This window comes from Manis pentadactyla, chromosome 3, assembly GCF_030020395.1.
Source record: "Manis pentadactyla isolate mManPen7 chromosome 3, mManPen7.hap1, whole genome shotgun sequence".
Lineage (NCBI taxonomy): Eukaryota > Metazoa > Chordata > Mammalia > Pholidota > Manidae > Manis > Manis pentadactyla.
Window position 1 is genome coordinate 46,399,695 of NC_080021.1, and position 26,431 is coordinate 46,426,125.

General features: G+C 34.3%; 2 protein-coding genes across 21 annotated transcripts in view; one reads left to right on the plus strand and one right to left on the minus strand.

Moving 5' to 3' along the window:
* Positions 1–25,344, plus strand: part of RBM12B (RNA binding motif protein 12B) — a 34,073-nt gene extending 8,729 nt beyond the window's left edge. For 3 of the 13 annotated variants that reach the window (XR_005034123.2, XR_005034126.2, XR_005034131.2), the window contains exon 3: positions 24,639–24,764. The gene's annotated coding sequence lies outside the window, so the exon portion shown is untranslated. Of the gene's footprint in view, positions 1–4,389; positions 4,515–13,949; positions 15,259–17,042; positions 21,440–24,638 lie in introns of those variants that run through there. The other 10 variants (XR_008996250.1, XR_008996245.1, XR_008996248.1 and 7 more) reach the window with 7 other exon arrangements.
* On the minus strand, positions 1,700–26,431 carry CIBAR1 (CBY1 interacting BAR domain containing 1). Of its 8 annotated transcripts, XM_057497900.1 has the most exons (9): positions 26,105–26,288; positions 25,351–25,585; positions 23,019–23,087; positions 21,923–22,024; positions 19,900–19,905; positions 18,168–18,272; positions 9,459–9,572; positions 4,376–4,498; positions 1,700–2,776 (listed from the first exon to the last, which is right to left on the minus strand). In XM_057497900.1, exons 1-9 carry the CDS (start codon positions 26,128–26,130, stop codon positions 2,690–2,692), a joined length of 867 nt encoding a protein of 288 aa, XP_057353883.1. In that variant the 5' UTR covers positions 26,131–26,288; the 3' UTR covers positions 1,700–2,689. The 8 variants fall into 8 exon arrangements, with proteins under 8 accessions (XP_057353883.1, XP_057353885.1, XP_036788895.1 ...); XM_057497902.1 differs by lacking the exon at positions 9,459–9,572 and having other exon boundaries at positions 26,105–26,430; XM_036933000.2 differs by lacking the exons at positions 19,900–19,905; positions 21,923–22,024 and adding an exon at positions 21,056–21,196 and having other exon boundaries at positions 25,459–25,585; positions 26,105–26,427.

The following is a 26,431-nucleotide window of genomic DNA, read 5'->3' on the forward strand; positions in this document are numbered from 1 at the left end:
GTAGTATCCAAATCAGGCACAATGAACAAAACAGGGAGAAACATTTTTAAATGCTAAAGATTATAAAGACGGTTCATTTGGTCAACCTTTTTGAAGAATGTGGGAATACTTAAAAATGCTTTTTAAATATATATCAGCAAAAGCTAAGATTAAGCTGAGAATGAATTAACTGTGGAACTATTTAAACTAGTCTGGGCTGGGATAGTGGTGGTAGGTAAAAGGCAAACAATAGTGAACAGAAGTTTTGAATTTTGACTGTAAAATAATGAAATGATATGAATAGTTTTACTCCATGATCTTACCAGCTTAATATATTTTTTTAACTTTTAAAAATATAAAGTATATTATAGAAAGCTGGCTTCTACTGGTTGGGAGCCACTTTTGCACATCTCTTCCCAACTCTGCCTTCAGTGATACGTTGATAAATTGGCCATGGTAGAAGTAATTACACCATGGATATTGGCAAATGGAGCAGATCGGGGCATTTTTCATCTCACAGAGCCAGTTTACCACTACATTGCCAGTTTGAAGCAGAGAGAGAATAATGTACTAAATCCTCATATACCCATCACTCAGCTTCAATAATGATCTCAGCCAGTTTCGTTGCCTCCAACTTCTAAATACATTAGGGGGCATATTGGTTTCCTAGTTTAATACCCGGTGACATTTATCTTAAAGCCAAACATTTTTGTCTAGAAGCTATCCAAAATACAGATCACATTTAGAAAGTAACCTTAATCCGATAACCAGAAGATAGGTAATAATAATACTAGGAGTGCACTTTTATCACTTACTGAGAACATTGTCAAGAGCAGTGGCTCTTAGTCCATATATTACCTATTCATAAGCTCACCTCCATCTCAGTATTAAATAACTATCATTTCATTGAGCTGAATTAGATACTGTATACTTAATTATCTATAATTATATATCACTTAGTCCCAATGACCCTAATAAATGTAAACCTATTTTGGAGATAAGAAATGAAGGCCTATAGGCTCAGTAACTGATTGAGTTGGTTGCCTGTTTTTCTTTCTAACAAGGAAGCTAAAGAGGTTTTGACATTTTTAAAGGTCGTTACATTTTAAATGGTTATATGAGTACTATGTAATAGTCTTGGTTTTGTTTCTTGGCCCACAAATTGTAAAAATATTTACCATCTTTAAGAAAAAGTTTGCCAGCCTATGTTTTAGTCTTGGTTTTGTCTCTTGGCCCACAAATTGTAAAAATATTTACCATCTAGCCCTTTAAGAAAAAGTTTGCCAGCCTGTGTCTGGTGTAAAAAAAATTTTTACATCAATGAAATTATCATCATATAAGTATGCCTTTTGTCCTTAGAACATTTCTTTGGACATGTCCTTAAAATACTACATTTTATATCAGAATTACCTGCTGATTGCTTTATGTAGCAGGCACTGTTTTAAACTGTACAGACAGGGCAGCCGCTGATCAAGAGAAGTGAGTTGCTATAGTAAACAAGAAATAAACCATAACCCTGTTTTTTTTCTCCCAACTACAACCATATTTAAATACTGAGAATAAAAATGCAATGATATCCTCAGATAAGACTGTCAATTCATTTAGCGTTTTAAATATTTTAAGTCTTTTAAGTAAAAAGTACTGAGGTAATTGTATCACTTAGGGACTATTCTTAGGAAGCAGTGCTTTGTTAAGAAGAGAACCATGAATAACAAAGTCAAAGTTTTGTAGAAAGTCTTTATTTTTCTGTTATGATTAACTGCTTTAATTTATAAGTTTTAGAAATTTTTATGTGCCTGACTGGGGTCCATGAAATAACAAAAGTACAATTCCCCACCCACATAAAAAAAGTATCAGACACACTGAAGGCTGATTGTTCCATATTTTCAGAAATAAAAGTAACTATATACTCTTACTAGTATAATTAGATGGTAGTTTGGTAAAGTTACTATACAACTGTTAATGATTCATGGTTTCCCATCTTAGGCAACATTCCTCCAAATTAGAGCTTTCCAAAATTGTAGTACCATGTATAATGCTTTATTATGACAGAATTTTCATTTTAAAACCAGAATTGGGCTTAATGTTGAATGTTGCTTTTTTTTTAAAGCTAAAATTTATGTGTTATGTATAGTTGTAAAAAAGTGATATCTTAGTGTTCCATTATCTTTAATCAAGAGTGATTACCCTCTTGTTGAAAAGTAAATTTATTTGTCAAATGAAATTTAAAGTTGTACTAACAGTGGGGAAAAAAAAGGAAAGGAAAAAAACTTTGCTTTTTTGATTAAGGCTTTGTAGAACAGAATTTCTATTTAATCAGAACTATCTAGGACCCTTTCCTGATAAAACATTGTATCTTAACCATGAATGGAATTGCTATTTTTTTTCTTCTTTCTCACCTAATTATATTGTAACCTCCATTAGGCATAGTACATTAACATGAAATACTTTTGAAACATAAATTTTAAAAAAGGAACCTATACAAAAAGATTATATAATGCTAGATAGGATGTTGAAATGACTGGTTTGTAGTATTTTTTAACACCTTCATTTTTGCTCAGAATAAATTGCCTTTAATTATTTTCCATTTTCAGTGGGATTTCATTTATAGGTTTAATGTATCAAGCCAATATAATGTTTTAGAATTTAGTAATTCTGGATTCCAGATCATTTAAGCTGAAAATGGAAATGTGAAGTTTACTTAAGAAAATTAATTTTCTTCTGTAACATCTAAGTCTTCATCCTCTTCATCATCATCTTCTGCTTGATGATCCTTTCTTAGTCGACAGGTGGATACCTGTTAGAAGTTAACACATTTAAAAAAATACTAAAATATATTTTTAACTTGGTTGGTATCTTTAATATGTCCTTACACATAAGGGCACATAGGACAAGTATTTCAGAAAAATCCCTAAATAATCATTTTTAGTAATGAAAATTCCCTATGAATTGTTTTAAGGCTGAAAATAGTCACAATGTTTTTTCATTCACTTATTTTTTTGAATAAAAATGTGAAATTAATGATTTGATTGCAGTTAGATAGCAGTACTTCAGTAACAAAATACTTTCATAGAAAAGTATAGTCTTGGTATATTATAAATGTTAAAAATATTTTAGGCTAAATTCTTGGGTCACAAAAACAGGTATCTGAGAATCATAAAAGGATGGAAAAACAGATATTTCAACTAAGCAGTTGAAACAAACTTTTAAAAAAGTGTGATTTAAATGGAATGAATTGAGAATCTGAATTCACCACTTGGCTTTAAGTCTTGACTGTTGGCTGCTTGGCTCATCTTGCTTCAAACCTTTCTGAGGGTGATTACACCTACCACGGTACATTTGGCAATGTCTGGGGACATTGTTGATTGTCACACCTGGGGGTGTGTATTTGTGTTAGTGGTTACAAGGTCTTTTCAATGGACAAAATACTCCCTCCCCTACCAAATTATCTGGCCCAAAGTGAACAGTGCTGAGGTCCAGAAACTCTAGGATAATGTATTCTAAAGTGATACACGGATGTTAGCTAACTTAGCTCTAAAAAGCCAAAAACTTTGTAATATAATACTAGACTTACAGAATTTACGTATAAGGCACTTAATTCTGAAAAAATAAAAATATAATTTGGTGAGGGGAGAGATGTGTAAGTATAAAACAGCAAAAAATGCTTAGAGAAGAACCAAATGAAAATAGAAAGTATTTGGTCAAATTTGTCTAAAAGTTACATTTTGAAAATACTCAATTTTAAATTCTGAAGGCTAGCTATGAAAAAGGGCAGAGTTCTCTAGATCAGGAGTAGTAGGCAAGCTATGGTCCAGTTTGCCTCTTGCAGTAAATAGAATCTTACTACAACACATCATATTTAGTTGTTTATTGCTTATGGCTGTACTTAGTTGGGACAGAGACCCATATGGCCACAAAACCTGGTATTTGCTCCACAGAGATTATTGACCCCTCCTTGTTCTAGATAGCAGGTACTTAGGCTTTCAGGATAGGAAAGATACAAAAATTGGTTCTTTACCTAAAGATCTGTGTTTCTGGATCTACAATAATGTTCAACAAAAGACATTTTTAGGTATGACTTGCAGTAAGTCATGACAGTGGGACTTAAACCCTAAGTGGATTGTCTTCAGAATTCTGCTTTTCATTTAGCAGAGAACAAATCTAGTTTACCAGTCTCCTGTCCTTTCCCATCTCTGTTCCTAAATGTTCTGCTTTAGAGTGTATATGTGTTAATACAAGATGCTATAAGAAAAAACAGCTATGTCCTTACTAAAAACACCATAATTCTAGTAAGAGAAAGTTGTATGAGGTCATAAGACTTAAGAGAAACAGTTTTAGGACTACACAATTCCAAAGGCAGCAACTCATGTTCCTTTAAATTAGGTTTCTAATTTACCTGTCCTATTCCAGATTCACACTTGGCGGCTGACAGTGATCTCTGAAGAGGTGATTTTGAATTTGCTCTTACGATATCTAAACGAGATGAATAATCTGGTGGATACAGAGAATTTCGGAAAACCTGTTGCAACGATAAAGCAACATTATAAAGTAGATACTAAACAACGGAAATCTAGAAAGCCACATTAAGTTCCCTTAGTTAAGATTTTTTTAAAGCTACCTCTTCCCCTACCCTCATCCAGGACAAAATTTCTCTTATTTATTGTAAACTTAAAGCAGAAGTTTAAAAAAATACAAAAATGTTTTAAGTTGGAAAGACAAAAGCTAAAAATACTGTGTGAATCACAGAAGTTGATGATGGGTTCTGAAACAATCACTTGAGAGCTTTGCTGGGGAAATGTGAAAGTTCTACCTTCAATGATTAGGCAAGCCAGTCGGGAGACTGCAAGGCATACCGAAGGATTTTCTTCAATCGACTCTTTTTATCAATTGAACTTCACTGCAGTACTTTCATAGTATGTCATATCAGAGTAAATTGGAACCATTTAAATTTCTGGATTCCATTCTCCTAAATTCTAGAATGTCACTACAGTTCTTTTTCCATAAAGCAGTGATTGTAAATCTTAACCACTCTTATGCCTCCCTATCTGTATCTTTCCTCTTCCCCCATTTCTCTAACATAGACTAATAGGTAAGGTTATCAAATGTGAATTTCTTTAACTTCCATCGTTTTTTCCTCAGCTCTTCATCCCTTTATATTTTTGAAGCAAATATTCTAATTCTTTCCAAGGTGAATTTTTCCTTTATCTAAAAGTTGAAACCAAAACAACAAAAGCTTGCTTTCTCCACGGATTCCCTCCCCCAGTAAACAATCTCAAGATCAATTTTTTCTCAAAAATTAATTCAAGATAAAACTTTACTCCTTAAAAAACTTGTCAAATATCTACATCACCTCCATTCAGCAACAAACTACAATTACGCTTTCAACTTCCGCTGAAATTGCTCTTGTCAAAAATCACCACAGTGGTCTTTTTGTCTTCGTCTTCACTGACCTTGTCCTGAAGCTTCTTTCCCTGCATTGCCATCACTGAACTTCTGTGTGCTGGTTGCCCTATTTTCTTCACATCTCCTTTTCTACTAACACCTTAAGTATCTTAAAATCTCTTGGGCCGCTTTCCATTTTTGACATTGTTCTCTGATCTTATCTGTACAGTGTTTAATGGCTACCCTTCAACCAATTCTCTGTAGACTCTTCTGAAGGCCATATTTATGTTCCCAGCTACCTTCTGTTCTGCTAGACTAGCACTGCCCAATAGACCTTTCTGAGGTGATGAAGTGCTTGCTTTTCTGTGCTGTCACTTCAAAAAGGCTACTTGTAGCTACTGAGCTTCTGGAATGCGGTTCATGTGACTGAGGAATTGAATTTTTAATTTTAATTTAACCTTAAATAGCCACACATGCCTAGTGGCTACTGTTTGGAACAGTGTAGTTCTAGATTCACCTTTACAATGAAAGACAGTAGACTAAGTTAGAACCTGGACATTCTCCCTAAATTTCTCACCTGATGTACTTCTATTTTCATTTATTGATGAACACATCTTTATAGCTTATTTATAATATATATATTGAACACATCAATATAGCAAATATGATGATTTAAAAGCTTTGTGACTACCCAGAGTCCAAATGACTTAGGTGACACCCAAGGCTTAAGATCACCCAAACCTACCTATTAACTTTTGTCTACTAGTCTATACACCTATATGCAGAACATATTATACTCTGTCTTTGCAGTGCTGGTTCTTCAGCCTGGAATTCCAGCAAACTTACTTAACCTTCAAGAGGCAAGTTAATGCCACCTTTCTTCTGCATTCTCCTATTCTCTAGTCAATTCATACTGCTTATACCCTCAGCTTTGATCTCACTGTTTTGTAATTACATATCTGTTGCCACAACCAGTTTTAGGTTCCTGTAGAGCAAGGAGCCCTGTTTTATCTTTCCGACTCCTTCCAGCTTAAGATAGTAACTTGGTAAATGAATGATGTTAACATGAACTTATTCCCTGTGTTTTTGAGGAAAAAAAAGAGACCCAAACTAGATGTATTTATACATTTCTTTAAACTTGAGAAATACAGGACACAAAAGGAATCAAGAGGCAAGACTTTTAGAGTAATTCAGGCATGCTAATTAGGATAACAGGTTACTGGAGACCCAGTTACGTTTCAGTGTCAGACATGGAACACTTGCATCCTGATATAAAAACGACGATTAGTCAACTGGTGTTTGGAAGAGATAGATTTTCATTAGAACAGCATTACTTTTAAGCTTTTTAAATATTTCATCAGCAAAGATGAAGTTAAAAGTAGAAAATGGAAGATAATATACAATTCTTGGGATAAAAGTCTAAACCAGTTAAATATTAAAATCAGTCTTATTGCAAAACAACAGGTTTACAGGAATATTAATCTACTGGCAATACTACATTTCCCAGTACTGTTCAAGATCTCGTCTAGGAGTCATGATCTGAATATGCTCCGAAGTGACTACACAGAGGTAGTCTTTTGAAGGGTAAAGTGGGCCTGACATTACTTTTTATGTGAAGAACAAATAAGTTGGTTTGTGTGATATAACTAGATGCCTAAGTGCAAAAAGTTAGCTGCTGCCAGAATAGTCTCAGCAGTTTCCATAAAGCATGGACTACCTAGGAAGAATAGAAATTATTTCTCTGTCCTCTGCATATTTTCTCTACTTGTTTCCAAGAAGCCTTGTATTTAAAGAATCCTTTTTCTTCTTGGTACTTGTTCAATATAATTTTACTTCGTTGGGTCCCACAACTCTCCCTGGACTGCTCTCGTCTCCACATTTTCTGTGTGGCATAATAGTAATCACTTATGCTTATATAGTTCATTATGTCTTGGGACCTCTGTATATCTGTACTCTCTGCCTGTAAGTCGTCAGGCATCCTCCTCCTCATCCCTAAGACTTCTAATTAAGAAATCACTTTTTAAAATCTTCAGCCCATTTAGAATCCTCCATCACATACACTAGAGCACACTACCTCTTTTATTTATGGGATTGGTTGCATTATAAAACTTAGTTACACAATGTATTTTTTGTAATGTCTGAACTCCCTGGTAGCTTCTGTTTTAACAACTCACACTATTTCTAATTGATAAGGCTAAATCCTCAGCACTTAAAATAAAATGGTGCCTGGCCTATTACAGGTGCTCAATAAAGAGTTGAATGGACATTTTATGACACTATTTGTTGAAAAATGTGCAGAATTTGCTCCAAACTGACCCACTAGAAAGTGAGGAAGTTGATAATCAAAAACACATCTACCACACAGCCTGAGATACTTAATTTTTTATGAATCTCCTCCTACAAGCTACCTAGAGAAGCTGTAAAGGAAGTGGTGTGCAAAAAAAAAACAACAAAACCCTGGTATCATTGGAATTAGAGAGAAAATCTTGAGGCCCACAGAGGCTTGAAGGAATTTTAGCATCAGTTAACAAATGATTTATCAAGGGTATTAGATAAAGTGACTCCAGTCTTGTAGGGGGATCTGTTTGAAACCTGCCACTCAACACAGTGTTGTTTCTTGCAGGAAATGGTTCATGTCACTCATCAAGAACCACACTTCTGGCAGGATAGTTTGGCAAGGCATTACAGTCAGACCTCTGGGTTTGGCTCCCAGCTATGTTACTAGCTGTGGGACCCTCTGGGAAGTTTCTTAACCCTACCGTGCCTCAGTTTTCTCATACATAGAAAGGAGGACAATAAGTATTTCTTTCAAAGTTGTTGGGTGGATTAAAATAGTATAATTAAAATGCAGAGCTCAGTAGCTGGTCCAAAGTAATCACTATATAAACATTTGCTATTTTACTCTTACAAGTGACAAATAAAAGCTTGATAATCCATTGAAAAAAAAAATAGGACATGAAACAAATGAAAATTAAGAAGCCACAGCTTTAGTATTTAGAAGGAAGAACACAAAGCATCTCCTGATGAAACAAATATGAATAAAATAGTAATATGATCATGTATGTGTAACTGATATAAAACAGGTTTGATTTTGGCATTGGAAAACATACACATTAAAATAGGTTCCTTTCTTCATTTTAGTTAAGCTATATTCTGGTTTTACTGAATTAAGTTTGCTGGCATGAGTGGAGTAGTGGGAAGAGAAGGCCTAGTGGATCTCTTTATGGATAGTTAGTAAAAAAATTAATTGGAATATTCATAATTGTTGAATGGCAGACACTCCCAAATTCTATCACTTACTGATCTAGAATTATGGGTATAATTTGATAGTATATGCCCTTTTTCACTTCTACTGTAGAGATAATATGCAGGTCCTGAATATTTTGTCTAAGCAAAAATACTTTTTTGCCCTTTTATCCCTCTTGGAAAGTAAGAGGGTAGGACATTTACTCTGGATGTCCTTGTTGAAGCCAGGCTTTGAATTTCTTCACTGTTAGTTGGCCAGTTGGATTTATTTGCATTTAATCAGTACAAAGCAGACCTTATATATAAACCTACATTTACTTCATAGCTTACTGATTAAATCACACAAAACTGGTTAGAATCCTGATTCTGCTATTCAGTAGCTAAGTAGGTATGGGCAAATTCAGTTACCTAAAACCTTTTACACCTACCTATATAGTTGTAAAGTGAGTGTAACAGCATCTACCTTACAGGATTGTGTGAGGAGTGAATGAGAAAAATGTATTTTAAAGCTTTGGGTATTGTTCATGGCATACACTTAAGTTTTAGCTCAAATCAATAAATGTTATTTTTGGCACAATTAAGTAACTATCACCAGTCAAAATGACACATTATTTCATGTAATGGCTTTATTTAGATTATATTTTACTAGCTATTAACAAATTAATTCTCAGGACTTTACCATGGTTAATTTGAAAAGTTAAAAATATAAAATCAAAAAAGCTCAGCAATTTGGGACTATGCACAAAAAACTATAAACCACTGTAGTCTTCTAATTTAAGATGTTTTTACCCACATAAATTAATGCTCTTAAAACATTTCCATATTAATAGAAGAACTGAACTTAGTCCTACCTCTAAATCTTCTTCTTCATCAATCTTTTGTATATTTTGATAGGCAGCAGTGAAGACCTCTAAAGCTTTGCCATGAAATAACATTTCGATAGTGATAAATTCTGAAAATACAGTCTAAAAACATGAAGATTTGAATTTAAACAGTCATCTAAGTTGCTTTATGAATTTTGTAAATTTACTCTTACCATAATAGCCTTGGCATTTTGTAAAATACAGAGGTAACTTTTTCTACATAATATAACCAAAATAAAAATAGTTATAAAGACCTTTTACAGGAAAAACTTCAAATTATATAAAAAATTTCCTACCTCCCCATTTACTACCCTCCTATTTTCTTAATATACTTATACCTTGTAATTGACATTTGTGAAAAAAAAGATCTGGCTGAAATGTACACCATTACATACTCTATTACCATATCTATAAGGTTGTGATAAAAAGGCAGTTCAGTTCTGAAGTTGGTATTTTAGCAACTCCAGCTGATGTTAAAACAATAGAATATTTTTTAGACAGGAATTATATACCACCATATTTCTGACTGTATGTTACTTGTATTCTCTAACCACAAAGGATTTACTTGGTAATAATGATATTCCCATCACTGATAAAACATTTGCCTAGAGTTTACAAATATATGACTTGCCCAGTATTGATCACACTAGAATGTTAAGACTTGGATTTGATCCTTCAAAGGTTAGAACTTTTGTTCATTATACTGTGTTGTTCTTCCTGTAATCAGTCATTTCCTTCACAAAAAAACTGTCCATGCAAACTCAGTGAGCATAACAGTTATGGAAGGAACTTAATACTTTTGTTATCTTGTCCATTATCAAAATAAAAATATACAGTATTAACGTAGAGAGAAATGGGAAGACTAGGAGAGAGTAGAAAATACTCAAGTGTTTTACTTAAAGGGGCAAGACAGAAGAGACGGGCTAAGCTGGAAAGGCAACAGTCAAATACCCATTTCTCTTCATTCTTGCTCTCCTGTGTTAACCACTAGATAGGAGTGGTCCTACACTTTGGAAGACAGCCATACACATAACCTCAGAGTACCGTGATTTTTTTTCTCCATTCTTTCTTAAGGATTAAAAAAATTAAGGGAATACTAACAGATTGCTATACAATGGAAACATATGTAGTTGAAAGTGTCCCTTCTGGGCTGCCAAGCACATACGTCAGTCTAACTGCAAAGATTGGGTTGGGGATAAGAGACTTGCAAATATGACTAACAGTGACCCTTACTGCCACTTCATGTAGGTCACAGAGGGCTCTGGTACACTGGAGTGGCAACTGATTTTTCTAGTAAGCACTATGCCAAGATACAATTTTGGATTCACCCCAAGAATCCAGACAAGCAGGAATACTTAGAAGTGGAATAGCTTTTGAGTAGGAGTGGGACTTATTCTCTTAGTTGTCAGTCTTCCTAAGATAGCTTGCTAGCTAGAAAGGAGTCAAGTGCCCTTTCTGAGTGTGGCGACTCCTAAAGGGAAAACAAGGAGGAATCAATAACAAGTCAAACACTGAGGACCCTTTCTTGGTTTTTGGTGTACAGGTCATTTTAGTAAATAGGAACAATTAAGTATATGTTTACATCTTTTGAATCTTAAATTTAGAGACTCTACATTCAGTAAATAAAGAACTGTATAAAAATAATAATACAGTTTGACTTAATTTTTATTCAAGGCTGGAACAGAAAATTTTGTTTTTCGATTATTTAGGTTTAAAATTAAAATTTCAGAATAAGTCCATAAGCTTAAGGTAAATACAAGAGGGAGGTAGAGAATACACAGTTTCGAATGTCTGACAACTTATAGTTTTTCTTTCTTGGGTAAGATATTTAGAGACCCATCTATTTACTTATGTGGATCTATTTACTTATGTAGAGAGAGAAGGTATTTGTCTTATTCTGAAAAGTACCTGAGAAATGCAGTAGCTCCAAGTAAGGGACTAATCTTAAGTCACTCAAGTGAACCGGTATTACTCTTATTAAATATTCTATAAGTGGACATAGATTGTCACACTATAACCAGTTCTATAAGTGGACATAGATTGTCATGCTATAACCAGTGAACTCCAAACAGTTACAACCTCATTACATATAAATTTGCAGATTAGGCTTACCTCAGATCTGTTCCACTGTGGTAACTGTGGAATATGCAAAAATTTCAAAATAATTTAAAATACTTTTCAAATATTTGTATAGTTTTTAAATTCCTGATGGGCAAAAATCTCTGTATGTCACCTCATCTCTGAACTAACTTAATTTTTTAGAGCATCTTATAGAAGTTACATTCCCCTGAGCTCATAAGTAAGCCCTGAAGAATATGTAGATATGTCTGCTACTTAAGAAAGATACACCATTTTATTTATCCATATCATCTGATAAAGAATATACTGCATTCTTATTTTAACAGACAGTGATCAACTTTGAGTGTATTTTCTAATCTCAAAGTTTAGTTTTAATTAGTGATAAAAAGCACTTTAAAAAATATCTTTAATCTGTACATGGCTATTTACTACTTGGAAGGTGGGGGTAAATTACTCCCAAGTTTTGGGATACTTTGGTTTACTACTTTATGGTTTGAACTTTTATTTCTTGATAAACCTGTATTATACACCTATATAAGATGGGAATTGTCCCGTTAATTTTTCATAGTTTATTTTTCTGTTGAAAACAGTGATGGGGAATCAGTAGCACTGCTCAACTAGTATTATTCCAGACTTGGAATTTTTGACCCAAGAGCCAGGAAGCCCAAAGATTATCACAGAGGAGAGATATGCCTGAGTATAGTGCAGAGGGAAAATGCCAGTTATATTATTTTCTTTCTAGCTAGAATTTCATAAAACATCTGAAAGAGGCAGAAGGGAGTAGAATAGTAATAAGGAACAGAGAAATTAGGTGACAACTGGAAAGAACATAAAAGTAAGAAAGAACATAAAAAGCATTATGTTTTTGAAGTAATTTCAGTGAGTTACCAGAAAGGTTGTGGAACTTTCTAGGACCCATCATATTTATAAATAATTTTCCTCATACATATATAGATAATTTTCAATGATCTCATATACTCTGCTTATCTGGAATGGGCCAGTATGGTCAGGGGTGGAGGCATTAATAAGTTACTTTCTTTCCCCCTTTTCAACTTTATTTGGTGTGACTAGGCCATTTGGCATGTACTTAATTTTTATTGGTAGGGGGTGAGGGGGCTAATCTGAAATTTTCTACCCATATAGGCAAGTATTCTGTAAAGCAGGATGGCACAGTAGTTAGGAATATGGGTTCTGGATTAGGATAAACTTGGGTTCCAATCATGACTGAAATATTCCAGTTATGTAATATTAAGCAGTTTATCTGTTCTTTTTCCTCATTTACTTCATCTGTACTGAGGATAACAACAGTACTAACCTTTTAAGTTTTGCTTTAAGGATTAAGTGATAAGGATTAAGTGAGATAATCCAAGAAACAGAATAGTATGGTATCTAAGAGTAAGAGCTCAACACATATTAGCTATTCTTATTACTCAAGAAGTAAACCAGATAAATTAGAAAATGTTCCTTATCTTAATATTAAAGCCTCCATCTGGTTTAATCAACAAGCATGATATTTAACAAAAAAGTTATAAAGGGTCTTGTTAACATTTGGCAAATAAAGGGGAAATGACAGCTATCCAGATTAGAGGATATTTAATAAATACCAGAACTTTTATTCATTTGGAAATAATAAAGTTAGATACCTACTTCAAACCATATGTGAAACACAACTGCCAGATAAAATATTTAAATATTTAAAATACTAAAAAATCACAAATACAAGAAGAAAATACAGTTGAGCCTTGAACAATGCAGGAGTTAGGGGTACTAACCCCAGCACAGTCGAAAATGTATGTATAACTTCTGAATCCCCCAAATCTAACTACTAATAGCCTAGTGCTGACTAGAAGCCTTACCAATAACAGTCAATTAATACATTTTTTATGTTATATATATATTCTATATTCTTCAATAAAGCTAGAGAAAAGAAAATTCTTTTTCAAATCATCGCACATCTCAAAAAATTTTCCAATATATTTATTTGAAAAACTACACCTAAGTGGACTCCATGCAGTTCAAACCTGTGTGGGTCAAGGGTCAACTGTATAAGCAAATATTTACATAATCTTGAGGAAGAAAACCTTTGTAAGCAGGACACCAAGGCTGAAACTGAAAAGAAGACCAATAGATCTGGCAACAAAAATGAAACTTTATGGGAAAAACACTCCATAAGTAATGGGAGAATACATTTGTAACATACCTTCTCTTTAACATTAAGGGTTAATTTTTCCAATATAAAGAATTTTTACAAATTAAAAATAAAATGCCAATATTCAATAAAGATACAGGCTAAGGGCAAGTGTAATTTACTAAGAAAAATAAAGCTATTAAAATTAAGATGTTTCTTGCTCATGTCAGCTACTTCACCACACACTGAATTCCTGTCTCTTTCTGTTCCAGGAATGAACCCTGGTCAAGATCTTTTTTGTAGGTCTGAAATTGCCTTGCCAGTCACAGTATAACTGATGACTTTTCCTATTACCTGGGAAACAGTTGAGTTTGTGATTTTTCTTCCATATTCTGCATGCTAAGTTCCATACTAACTTCTCCAGAAGACAAATTCTTTACAAGGTTCCTATGAAAAATCTTTGTTTAAACATTGTGCTACCTTGCTGATTAATGCTGCTACCAAAATTCAGATAGATATGCCAATTAAACCCTACCTCAAACAGTAATACAGAATGAACAGTGCTCAGTATTGTCCAATCATTCCTGCCCTCAGAGGTTAAAGGAGCCAAGAGTTCTGCCACCATCTGAATCAGTAGCCTGATGACAGGTAAGAAAAGAATGTTTTATGTCTTCTTAAAATATGAGTGGCATCAACAATTTCGACTTTTCCAAGAATTTTTCACAAACAAATGTTTGTGAGACATGCTAAATCAGTATGGCAATATCTGAATATTGTTTTTATTAGAAATAATGGGCAGTAGTGTAACCCTCTTTGATTATTTTTGAGGCTTTTGTTATGGGATTTGTGCATCCCTCTTATCATAAAAGATCTCAAATGAGACCTAAATTGGAAAACAATTTGAGTAAGGAGGAAAGACATACAGAATGGAAATTTAGAAATCTAACACACTCCGGTATTGGTCTCTGAAACTCATATTTCTGCAAGTTTGCTAGATTGTGGGACTCTACATTAAAAGTACAGGTTGTCACAGATGATATGATCTTGGATATAGATAATCCTACGGAATCTACTAAAAAACCATCAGCACTAATAATTTTGAGTCTTGCATGGTTACGGGATATAAGATGAGTGTGCAAAAGCCAACTATATTGCTATGCATTTGCAATGAACAATCCAAAATGAAATTAAGGAAACAAATCCATTAATAATAACATAAAGATTATAAATTATAAAATACTTAGGAAAAAGTTTAAGAAAACAGGTACAAAACTTATACTCTGAAAACTAACCACAATGTTAAAAGAAATGAAGGGCGATTTAAATAATTGGAAAAATATCACATGTTCATGAATTGGAAGAATTAATCTTAAAATGGCAATACTTCATAAATTGATTTGATGCAGTCCTTTATCCGAATCCCAACTGACAAGCTGATTCTAAAAATTCATACTGAATTGCAACAGATACAGAATAGCTAGAACAATCCTTAAAAAGCATAAAGTAGAAGAACTTACATGGCCTGATTTTAAACCTTACTACAAAACAATGTTAATTAAGACTGTGGTACTGGGATAAAGATAGACAGAAATCAATGAAAGAACGACAGTCCAGAAACAAAACCATGTCAACTGATTTTCAACAAGGATGCCACACTTATTCAGTGGAGGAAAGGACAGTCTCTTTAACAAATGACATTCAGAATCTTGGATAGTCACATGCAAAATAATGAAGTTTTAACTTAGATTACACCATATACAAAAATTAACTCAAATGGAATGAAACAACAAAAATTATAAAACAAAAGAAAACCTAGGGATAAATCTTCATGATCTGATTTGGCAAGAGATTCTTAGATATGACACTAAAAACAAAGCAACAAAATAAAGAAATATGTAAAACTGGACTTCATCAAAATTAAAAACTTTGTGCTTCAAGGGTCACCATCAAGATAGTGGAAAGAACCCATAGAAAGAGAGGACATAAATGTAAATCACATGTTTGAAAAGGGACTTGTATTCAGAATACAAAAAGAACGATTATAATTCAATAAAAGACAACTCAAATAAAGGGTAAAGGATCTGAATAGATATTTCTTCAAAGAAGATACACAAATGACCCATAAGCATCAACAGAGATATGTAAATCAAAACCACAATGAGATACCACTTCACACTTAAGTAAAATGGCTATAATGAAAAAGTCTGATGAACAGAAGTACTGGTGATGATGCAGAGAAATTGGAACCTTCATGTATCACTGGTGGGAATGTACAATAGTATAGCCACTTTGGAAACAGTTTGGCAGTTTCTCAAATGATTAAAGATAGTTACCATATGACCTAGCAATTCAACTAGGTATATACCCAAATGAAATGAAAATATATGTCCACACAAAAACTTGTATAGAAATGTTTATATTAAGCATAATAACCAAAGGTAGAAACAACGCAAAAGTCCATCAACTGATAAATAGATAAACAAAGGGTGGTACATCCATACAATGGAATATTATTTGGCCATAAAAAGGAATGAAGTAGTGATACATGCTACAACAAGGGTGAGCCTTAGAAAGAATTATGCTAAGTGAAAGAAGCCAGTTACAATAGCCATGGTATTTTATGATTACATTCATACAAAATGCCCAGAATAGCCAAATCCATAGAGAAATGAGATTAGTTGTAGTTGCCTAGGGCTGAGGTAGGGGGTGGGGATGGAAGCGGGGAGCAGGGATGAGGTGGGGAAGCAAGGAGGTAAAAGCTAAAGTGTACCAGTTCTCACGCTGAGGTGATGAAAATGTTCTAAAATTGAGTGGTGATGGATGTACATTTTAAGTGGGTGAATTATATATGAATTATATCTCAATTTTTTAAAAAGTTAAGTTTCTTCTTGTCTTAGTATTTTTGTGGCTACCAGGAGACATCCTCCCTATAGGGGCATGATAACAGCAGGCAAATAGAAAAGCCTGGAAGCCCTTCTCTCTGTGCGGTTCCTCACTCCACATCCTATCACTTCAGGAAATCCCAGGTAGTTGGAATTGTAGTTGGGGATTCTACACTCACTCTCTCTGCCCCAGTTTTGTAACTGGGGATGCTCAAGGAATTAAAAACACCTGTAGAGGTAGCTAGCATGCAGATGGAACACTGACATGAGCTCATACATTAGAGACACAGATTGCCATGTGTAGAAGAAAATTTTGCAGGCATGCAGAACAGTGGTGGAGTGAGGAATCAGGCTCCCATCACTAAATAAGTCTTTTTATGGCAATGGAATAAAATCAAGCATACCTCACAAGTCTCTCTTCTCATTTTTCAGATTAGAACTAATTATTTTAATAACTTCCCTTCCTTTCTCCCTCAATTTAAGAGAGGATTTCAGCAACTGTGCAACATCACACCCTGCCCATACTCTCCCACCTGGTAAAGGAGTCTGTCTCAGGGCAGCTTCCTGTGAGTAGCAATCTACCATTATACAGCAGAGTGCAGAGTGAATTGAGAGGCTTAAAAAATATTTGTTTTTGGTCTTCAGGATCAAACTGGAGACCTTTGAGTTTGGTTAAAAAAAAAAAATCAAAGTTCCGAAATTCTTTGAAACTATGATAGGAAATTTAAAAAAATGAGAGGTGCAAATGAATGTTGTTTCATGGATTGTAGAGGAATGATTAAAATTAAGTAGCAGTTAATGCTTATTTTGTTGATAAGAACTTCTGAAAGCAGGATGTTTTCTTTGTTAATAATTGTGAAATGACAAAAATACTTTTCTTTAAAGCTTGATACAGGGAAATTTGCAGTGAGTCAAAAGGCATCCTTGGATGACTTGTTTTCAAGGACATAATATGATCATGAGTAATCCTCCAAATCTTTCCAAAATGCCTATGAAAAAGCCACTGAAGACCTTTTGAAGTCCATGATCCCAAAGGCTTCAAATCTACTGACGTGTTACAATAAAATAAGGCAATTCTTGTGACACCATATCATGATGGATCCAAGTTTATGTGGTTGGCTACTCTTACCCTATATATTTGTCTGATAATATGTAGTTAAGAGAAAGCTTTATGCTTTGATACTGTATCATAATGGAGGCAGAGATTTTAAAAATATATAATTATAGTTCAGAAATTTGTGATACTCTGGGAAAATTATGTTTCTGCTTAATTTTTTATAGAAAACATGGACATCATCTCATTCTCATGGGGTTGCTATAAAGATTAAAAGATAATTTATGCAAAGTGCCTAGAATAACACCTGATACATATAAGTACAGTAAATGTTAGTTCCCTTCTAGTAGAATTTGAGATAAGAAGTTGGCATCTGGTTAGGAATATAGCCCCTTTAGGGCTTGTTTCTTTAAGAAAAAAACATTTCATATATTTATTTATAGTATATTTTCACACTATGGGCTAAAAAAGAGTAATTCAAAATTTTCATAAAATTAAATAAAATGAAAAATAAGGTTAGGAAACATGTTTTGAAACCTTAACAGTTCATTTACCTTTATATCCTTTATTTTCTGCTTTTCAAAATTGTCAATAGTTTCCTCTAGATGACGAGTTGTTCGGGTAGCATCCATTGTAGCTCTCTGTAGTTCGGTTTCTGCCTACAAAGTATTCCCAACCAAAGATATAAAAAAATCAAGTCAGCACTCATTCAGTTGAGGCTATTTGTAAATGCTACACTGCAGTATTGGTTTTTGGTATAACAATGTAAGTTGTTCAATGATATATTTTATCACATAAAATATAATGATCTACATAATAAACATGCAGAATAAGGAACTTTACATCTATTAAGTGACATGATCTCAAGCAAAAGAAAACAGAACTTAATACAAAACCATTTCCCCCTATATCATCTTTGGATAATTTACTATAAAACAATTTTCTGTATTTCCTACTGCTTTGACTTGTTTCACTATCTGTGCCACATATCATACTATTCTTTTTTTTCCTCACTCTCTGTTCCCTTTAACCCTTGCCCCTAGAAAAGGACCTTGACTAAAGTATTTTCAGTTTTCTAGTTCTCCAAATGCATTAAATGTTTCTAATTCTGTAATATTCTAATCAAAGTAGAATATATACTACTAATATTTATTTAAACATGGGATTTCTATTCTGTATTCTTATGAGCTAAAGATATTACACTATTACTAATCAGCAAGTCGAATACTTTGCTTCATATATTCTAATGACAAGTATTCATACTATCTAGATTTGTGTTGTACAATCATTATGGTGGCCATTAGCCACATGTAGCTAATTACATTGAAATCTATTAAAATTAAATGAAAATTTAATAACTGGTTTCTTACTCTAGTTACATTTCAGGAGCTCAAGAGCCATATATAGCCAGTGGCTACATACTATACAGAATATTTCCAATCTAATCATATATTTCTCTTTAAAAAGCATCTCTTTAGAGCAGTTGCCCCAAAATATTTACAATTATTTGTTAAACAGAAAACAGTAGAGACTTAAAAAGACATAACCCAATTTTCTGATTAAATTCTAATAAAGTTTTGATTCCAAAGGTAGTATTATACTTACTCAAAAGTATCAAATATTATATTAATCTACAGAAAAGTCTGCATTTGTCATCAAAGTTTTGTGACATAATATTCTGACATTTACCCCTTTTCTTTTTCAAGAAAATATATAAATGAGTAAAAGGGTTTACTATAAGGATCCATCTCTTGACACACCACTTTATTACCCACCTGTGACTGAAATTTTTCATAAAGGAAAAAAGTACATTTCAAAGAGAAAATTTTTTCAATTAGAATACATACTCTTATAGAATTATATACTCTTGCAATTAGATTATGCATTAATTATAACTCTAAATTGATTATATACTCTTATAATTAGGTTAGTTCAAATTCTCAATTTCAAGATACTAAGCATTTAAAAATATATCCATTTGTACCTGTGTATGTGTGTGTCTCTTTGCCATATAGGTTGTAAAGTTTTTTAAAATAATAAAAACTTTTAATTTTTAATCATAACCAGTAATTAAAAAGAATTCTCTGTATTACTAGGCTTAGAATTTTTAAATATATAACTTCATCACAGGAATTTCAAAAGGAATGTAGAGCTCCTTTGAAGACTGATTAGTATGAGAAAATTTCTAACAGTTATTTGGTATGTGTTAACCTTTTGCTAATGAGAATATTCAAGCAAAGTAATTTTCTAATACAATTTATTATAAGTAATCATGCAGTTCTTTACCTGGGACTACTTCTTTTTCAGGTATGTTTCTCCCATCCCCACTTATTGATAATTTCATTTTAGAATTTGGAAGGGTAGGTAGGAAAGAGTTGAGAAGCAGAAGCCACAGCTGGGACATCTGTATCTTAATTTTCTACCATCCTCCAGTAACTATTATTCATTTCTTAAAGTCTCAAATTCTTTTACTCCAGCTTAGCAATCTGCCCAAAGTTGCACAGCTATTTTTAGCAAAGAGGATATAAACTTCTATTTCTGAGTTTTGTTGAATTCTTCAAAATCCTTTATCAATTTGAGTAGGAAATGCTTTTGATTAAAATACTATGATAGGAACCTATGAATAAAGCTATCAGTATATTTAATGAAATTAGTCATGAGTACAAAATGGCTTATGAAATGGTAAACCAGATTGGTGACTCTGTTACAAGAAGCTTGTTCAGGAGCCACCAGGGATCTCTTCGGGAGTGAGCAGGCAGAGCCCTGGGATTCTTCTTTATTCTATTGTCTTGTACCACAGCTACTCCATTTTATTTTACATACTGAACATTAATGTGTGTCTTCTGAATGTGTGTCAGATGAACTTTTAGGGTCTCTCTTGCTAAATACTCTATGATGCTATGATTCGGTATTTATATATTTATACTGAAACGTTCATATGTAGACTGTCCTTTATTTTATACTCTCAGGTTGTCAAAATCTAATGGAGTCAGATATCTTTCTCAGTGAACACAGCAATTCAATAATAGCAATAATTTATATTATTGCACTTATTGTTGCCTTTATTTCTCCCCATATGAACCCACAGACCTGCTTCATCTATAGGAATGGATTCATTTCCATGTTCAGTGTACATACTAATACTGGGTTCAATCTTGCCAACCACTCATATATGACATTTTTCTGCCCTATGTACTTTCCTCCAACAAAAAACAATTTTGGCTTCTGGCTTAATTCTTAAAAACTGTTGACATTACTTAGCTGTTGGTCATAAATTTTCAAGCATTCTCTGGTTTGTGTGACTTGCTTAAAACCCAGACTCTGTAATTGCCAGTTTGTAGATCCTAAAGCTCAACTTCTATCTAGATGTTCCCAGCCTCTAATGGGCAGTCCCAGCCCTGGGACTGCCCATTTTTGTTTATTACAAGGTTGGGCAATGTACCTTTGGTCCAAAGGAAGGAGGATCAGGCAATTGGTGCAGCCCCAAATCACTGCTCAAGGCAGTCCCCTCAGGAGTGAGGTGTTCTGGAACTGCCCCCAAAGAGCCACTCATGTGGTTTCTGGTTGATCTGGGCAATAAAACCTTAAGGAAGTAGGAAGGAGACATAAGGAATGGGAAAAAGGCAGTGGGACAAGCTAATATTTTCTACAACTGTACCTATTCCTCATTGCTGGCAATTAGCCATGTACTGTTTTCTGTTCTCTTACTTAGTGAAGAACAAGACACATTCTAATAGTCATTCTTAACAGAACCACTTTGTTACAGTAGATACTCCTATTTAGATCCCTTTGTGTCCAGCTGTGGACTTCAATTATGCTGTTGAATCTCCTGAGGGTCTTTGGCTACAAGTCATAACTCATTTCACATAGTTGTTTTATTTTGTTTTTTAAAAATAAAGGAAATTACACTGGGGGAAAAATGATTTTTCTTTTCTCAAAAGCAGGGCAGATAGGGCACTGACATATTAGGATTAATGGTAGATCTTTAAGTTAATTTTATAACCAATATTTAGTCATGTGAAAAAAACTGAAAATTTTGAATTTACTCTATAAAAATATCTGCATTTATGAGTTATTTTTTGAGTATCAATTTTGGAAAACAATGTAAGGGAATTGAATTAGGTAGTGTATTTTCTTTAAAATTAGCTAATTTCTATAGTAAGGATTTGTAAATGCATGTGTTTACTTTCAAGCTTTACATTCAAATTTTTTGTACACTTAAAAGCATAAATGTATAATTTCCATTTATTTTTACTTTTGTTCTGCATACCTTACAAAACATTTTTTAAGACCAGAATTCAAAGGATACAATAACATGTCGATCAGATGGGTTTCGCTGACGTGTTCTTTCTAACTGAGTTAATTGTTTAGCTTCTCGGTTCCTTGCTGTTAATGCTGCTTTGAGGTCATCCTGCAAGTGGCATTTTTTGTTAATAAAAATCTTTGATTTAAGAAATAAAAAATATACACTGTTTTAAGAATGAGAGAATACTCCTTGATTGATCCAGGCATCATCACCAGACGAATTATTAGTACTGCATAATTAGGGTGCATGAGTATGCACATGGGTAAGTGTTTCTTTAATACTCTCTCAAATTAATGAGAGACTACTGTTTTAAGATACTCTCTCAAGTTATACTCTCTTAAATTATAATACTCTCTCAAATTAATGACAAAGAAAATAAAATTTCAATGAAAACTAACTATACATATATAAAAATATATACATATATGTAAAACTTTGTGGTGGTAGTTACATGTCTATACACATTTGTCAAAACTGAGTGAACCTTAAAATGGGAGAATTTTATTACATTTAAATTGTATCTCAAAGTTGATTTAAAAAATACAACTTTGGGGATATAATGTACAGCATGGTGACTATAGATAATGATACTGTATTGCATATTTGAAAGTTTGCTAATAGATCTTAAAAGTCCTCATCATAAGAAAAAAAAATTTGTATAGTGACGGACATTAACTAGACATAGTGTGGTGATCATTTCACAATATATACAAATCTTGAATCATTATGTTGTATACTTGAAACTAATAGAATGATATATGTCAATTATACCTCAATAAAAAAATAGGACTTTGTTACACATTTTAAGCCTGCTTTAGAAGATATAAACTTACATTTAGTAAACTAATTTCTGTCCATATATTTTTCATGACTAAAAATATTAAATATTTTGAAGTTTCCATAATAAAAATGCTTTACCCTGCTATAGTAGTATACTTAGTAAGCTAACTAAAAATATTTCATTATTCTCAAAGTTCTAAGAAATGACACTTCAGAGTATGTAAAAAGAACAACTAAACACTACTTTGTACTTTTTATGAAAAGGAGCATGACTGCCTTGTCAGAATACCTAATGACAGGAAAAAATGAATTTACTTACACGTTTCATTTTTACAATGGCTCCATAAGCTTTCAAAGGTTCAACTACTTTGGCTTCAAGTCTTTCAACCTATTGAAAATTATTATAAAATGTAACTGAAAAGAAACATGGACATAACAAAATGTAAATTCTGAAATAAAACCTATGCTGTTTAAGCTGAATATTATTACTATACATATTAATATTTTAAAATTAAAATGTCACAATTAAACATATTTACAAATGAAGGAAAAATCACCTGAAAATGGTTAAGACTCAGAATCTAAACTCAAATACATTAAAAAGTGTTAAGTTGTACAGTAACAATAAAAGCAGAAAAGCACCTAGTGTGTAATATGAAAAGAAAGTGTCTTAGGTTTCCAAGTTCATCCTTGCCACACCATGATCCCTGTATTTCTTTTCTACCTTGAAGTAGTAGATTCTGGGTAAATTTTAACACATCTCAAATTTTAATACAGCTACCATTTTCAGTGTGTTTATCAAAGTGTTGGATACTGTATATACATTATCTATGAAAATAGCTCAACTTTCCAGGTAAGAAAATCAAAGCTGAAAGATTTAGCATATTGAAGACATTTAAAGCACCAAAATCCTCAAAAGCGAAAAAGCTTAGAGACCACTGTATTAGTCTGTATTTTTCTGGAAAGTCATTAGTAAATTAACAAAGCTTAGAGAACAAGATAATGGTCTCTGTGTTGCTGAACTATCAAACTGTTTAGCTGATCTTTCATTAAGAATTAAACAGTTTTTTAAAACATTACAATTTTTATCACATTTTGAGTAATTCTTTTACTCATAGCACTAGTGGAAGGCACTGAAGAAATGGGTATTTTTTAAAGGCAATATAAATATAGCATAAAGATAATTTTTGGGCATAACTTTTTCAGAACAGGTAATACAAGATGACATGTATTGAATTGTTTAAAATGAATATGTATTTTTGTTAGCAGGAAGTCTTTTTTGATGACATGTTTATGTAATTAGTACAATTCATTTCTTATTAGTTTTTCTTTAGTGTCTATAAATAGATTGCATATGAATGTTTTATTTGAAAAGATCTTAGGAAAAAGAAGAAAACCAAGTTTTCATTGAGCATTTAAATATTAGAAATCCTAAAATCAAAACCATGAATATTCAGGATAGTTTAGTCTATACCATTTGAAATAATCCATGACTGATTATTCAGTGTAAGGATTTTCCAAGTCTTTTTTTTTTTCTGTTCTCCTTTTTGTTGCCTACCTTTGTTATTGTTCATTAGCACCTCCACCATTTGGTAAGCAAGGGAAATAAAAAGGAGAACATATGAAAATCAATTCAGTGTGCTATTTGATAAATAGCATAAAGGTTTCCTAGAAAGAGGCACTGAAATTATTGGCTAAAATGGGAATTTTAGGATTATCTATGCGTATAAACTATTTTTGAAACAGCAAATAATCCCCAGTTAAGTATAACTGAGAATTGCTTCTTGAAAGAAGAAATGTATGACAAGAGCTCAACATTTTCCCAAATGTAATTATTACTCAAAGTGTCTGTATGAATAGCAATTATAGGTTCAAAGATCATTACCCTCATTTTGTTTTTGTGGGTTTTTTTGTTAATTAATTGAAATTTCTGCTTCAGGCTTTCAACAAGAGACCTACAGCACTGATGAGAAAAGCACGCAAGAGGCAATGCAGTTCTAACTGGGCAACTTCGGACAAGTTAACCTGTTATCTTGAAACCTAAAATAAATATAAGTGAAAGAAAGTGCTTATGAGGTATTAAAGGGGGAAAAGGCTTTTGGGCAGGAAACAATACCACCACCACCATCTTCCCTCCCTCCTAAAGCAAAAAACCCCATAAAAAACAGTCTCACTAGATGATGTAAATCACAAATGTTTCTTTTGTTTGTTTGGTCAACTTTCCAGAGCATGGATGCAGCTAATATCTCTTGTCCGTTTATTACTTAATCACATTACTGTTCTCAATCCATCTCCAGACATGCTTTAAAACATACTTACCTGCATACAAGGCACAAGTCAGCTCCTTTTCTCCCCCATGGGTACTAGTTTACTACCGCTGTAAAGAGCTACCCCTTGGCCAAAAGTTGACAAATGAAGTGGGGAAATTCAGGACTTGGAGAAAACCTAAAGTTTAGTTTGAAATTGGTAAAATCACAGGAAGCTTCCCTTTAACAGACTCACATAATGTTAACAGACGTGAAATGTACATTGATCATCAAATGTATGTTCACCACTGCGGTTAAGTAGATTATATAAGTGAAAAGTCTTCATGATTCTTTCATCCACTACTTCAGGGCTCCTAACAGTGACGATCTGACCTCCCTCCATACCTCTGCTTGTCGATAATCCTGAAGTTTGGCAAACTCGTCAGCAAAGTTTTTCAGGCCCTGCTTTAAATTTGGGGTCTCTGTAGAAGCATACATGTTGATTTCATTTACCAGGAGGTCTGCTTTGTCTCGCAGTCTGGCAGTTTTCCGCACATAAGCAGCAAAGATTTGGCACAGCTCTCCAAAATGCTTCTCCACATTTGTGACGGCATCTTGCAGTTGTCTGGTTTGGACATCCCTAGAGAAAAAGGTGACACAAAAAGCAAATCATTTTTATTAGAGATGAGATGGCTTCACCTTCAAGTAACTTTGATATGCAAACATTCCTGGGGCATTTCGCAGCTTCGAGGGTGCAAACCACCCACAATCGCACCATCTTCCGGGGCGAATTCCTCTCCTCTCGGTCCCCAACAGGGCCTGGCTTCAATATCCCGACAGTGCAGGCGCACGAAGAGGTCCGGCTCCCGCAGGCCGCGCGGCTGCTAGGGCTGCGGGGCCTGGGATCCCATCTGCCACCCAGGCGTCTGCACCACCAGCGAAAAAGCCGAGCCCCGAGCCAAGGGATGGGTGGCTATCCCCCGGCCTCCGGGGCTCGCTGCAGCCCAGGGAGGGAAGCCCTAGGCGCAGCGGAGACGCGCCAGTCCCCCGCCCAGGGCCGGTATTCGGCGCGGAGGACCCCACAGAGAGAGGCTCCACTTCCCCCACCCGAGCCCTCAAGTGTGGGGGGCCGTGGGCAGCTGGGGCCCACGGCTGTTACCGGTTTTCTAAGCTGCGCCTCCACATCTTGCCTCACGCACGGCTGGGGACCCCAGGTTGGGGCCCAACGACGTTCTCCGTGCCGGCCGAGCGAGCGTTAGGGCGCCAGCCGCTGCCGCCGCCGCCCGGAGCCCGAGCGTCCGCCCCGCGCGCCCCCGCACCGGCCAGGGCCCCGGCGTTTCTACGGCAACGCGGCGCGCGCCCCCGCGGTCAAAGCCGGAGTCGGCGGGAGCGCGGAGAAGGCGCCGGAAGGGCAAAGCTGCGAGGGCACGCGAGGGTCCCGGCAGCCTCCCCAGAGACCCGCCGCAGTGCCTGCCGCCTGCTGTAT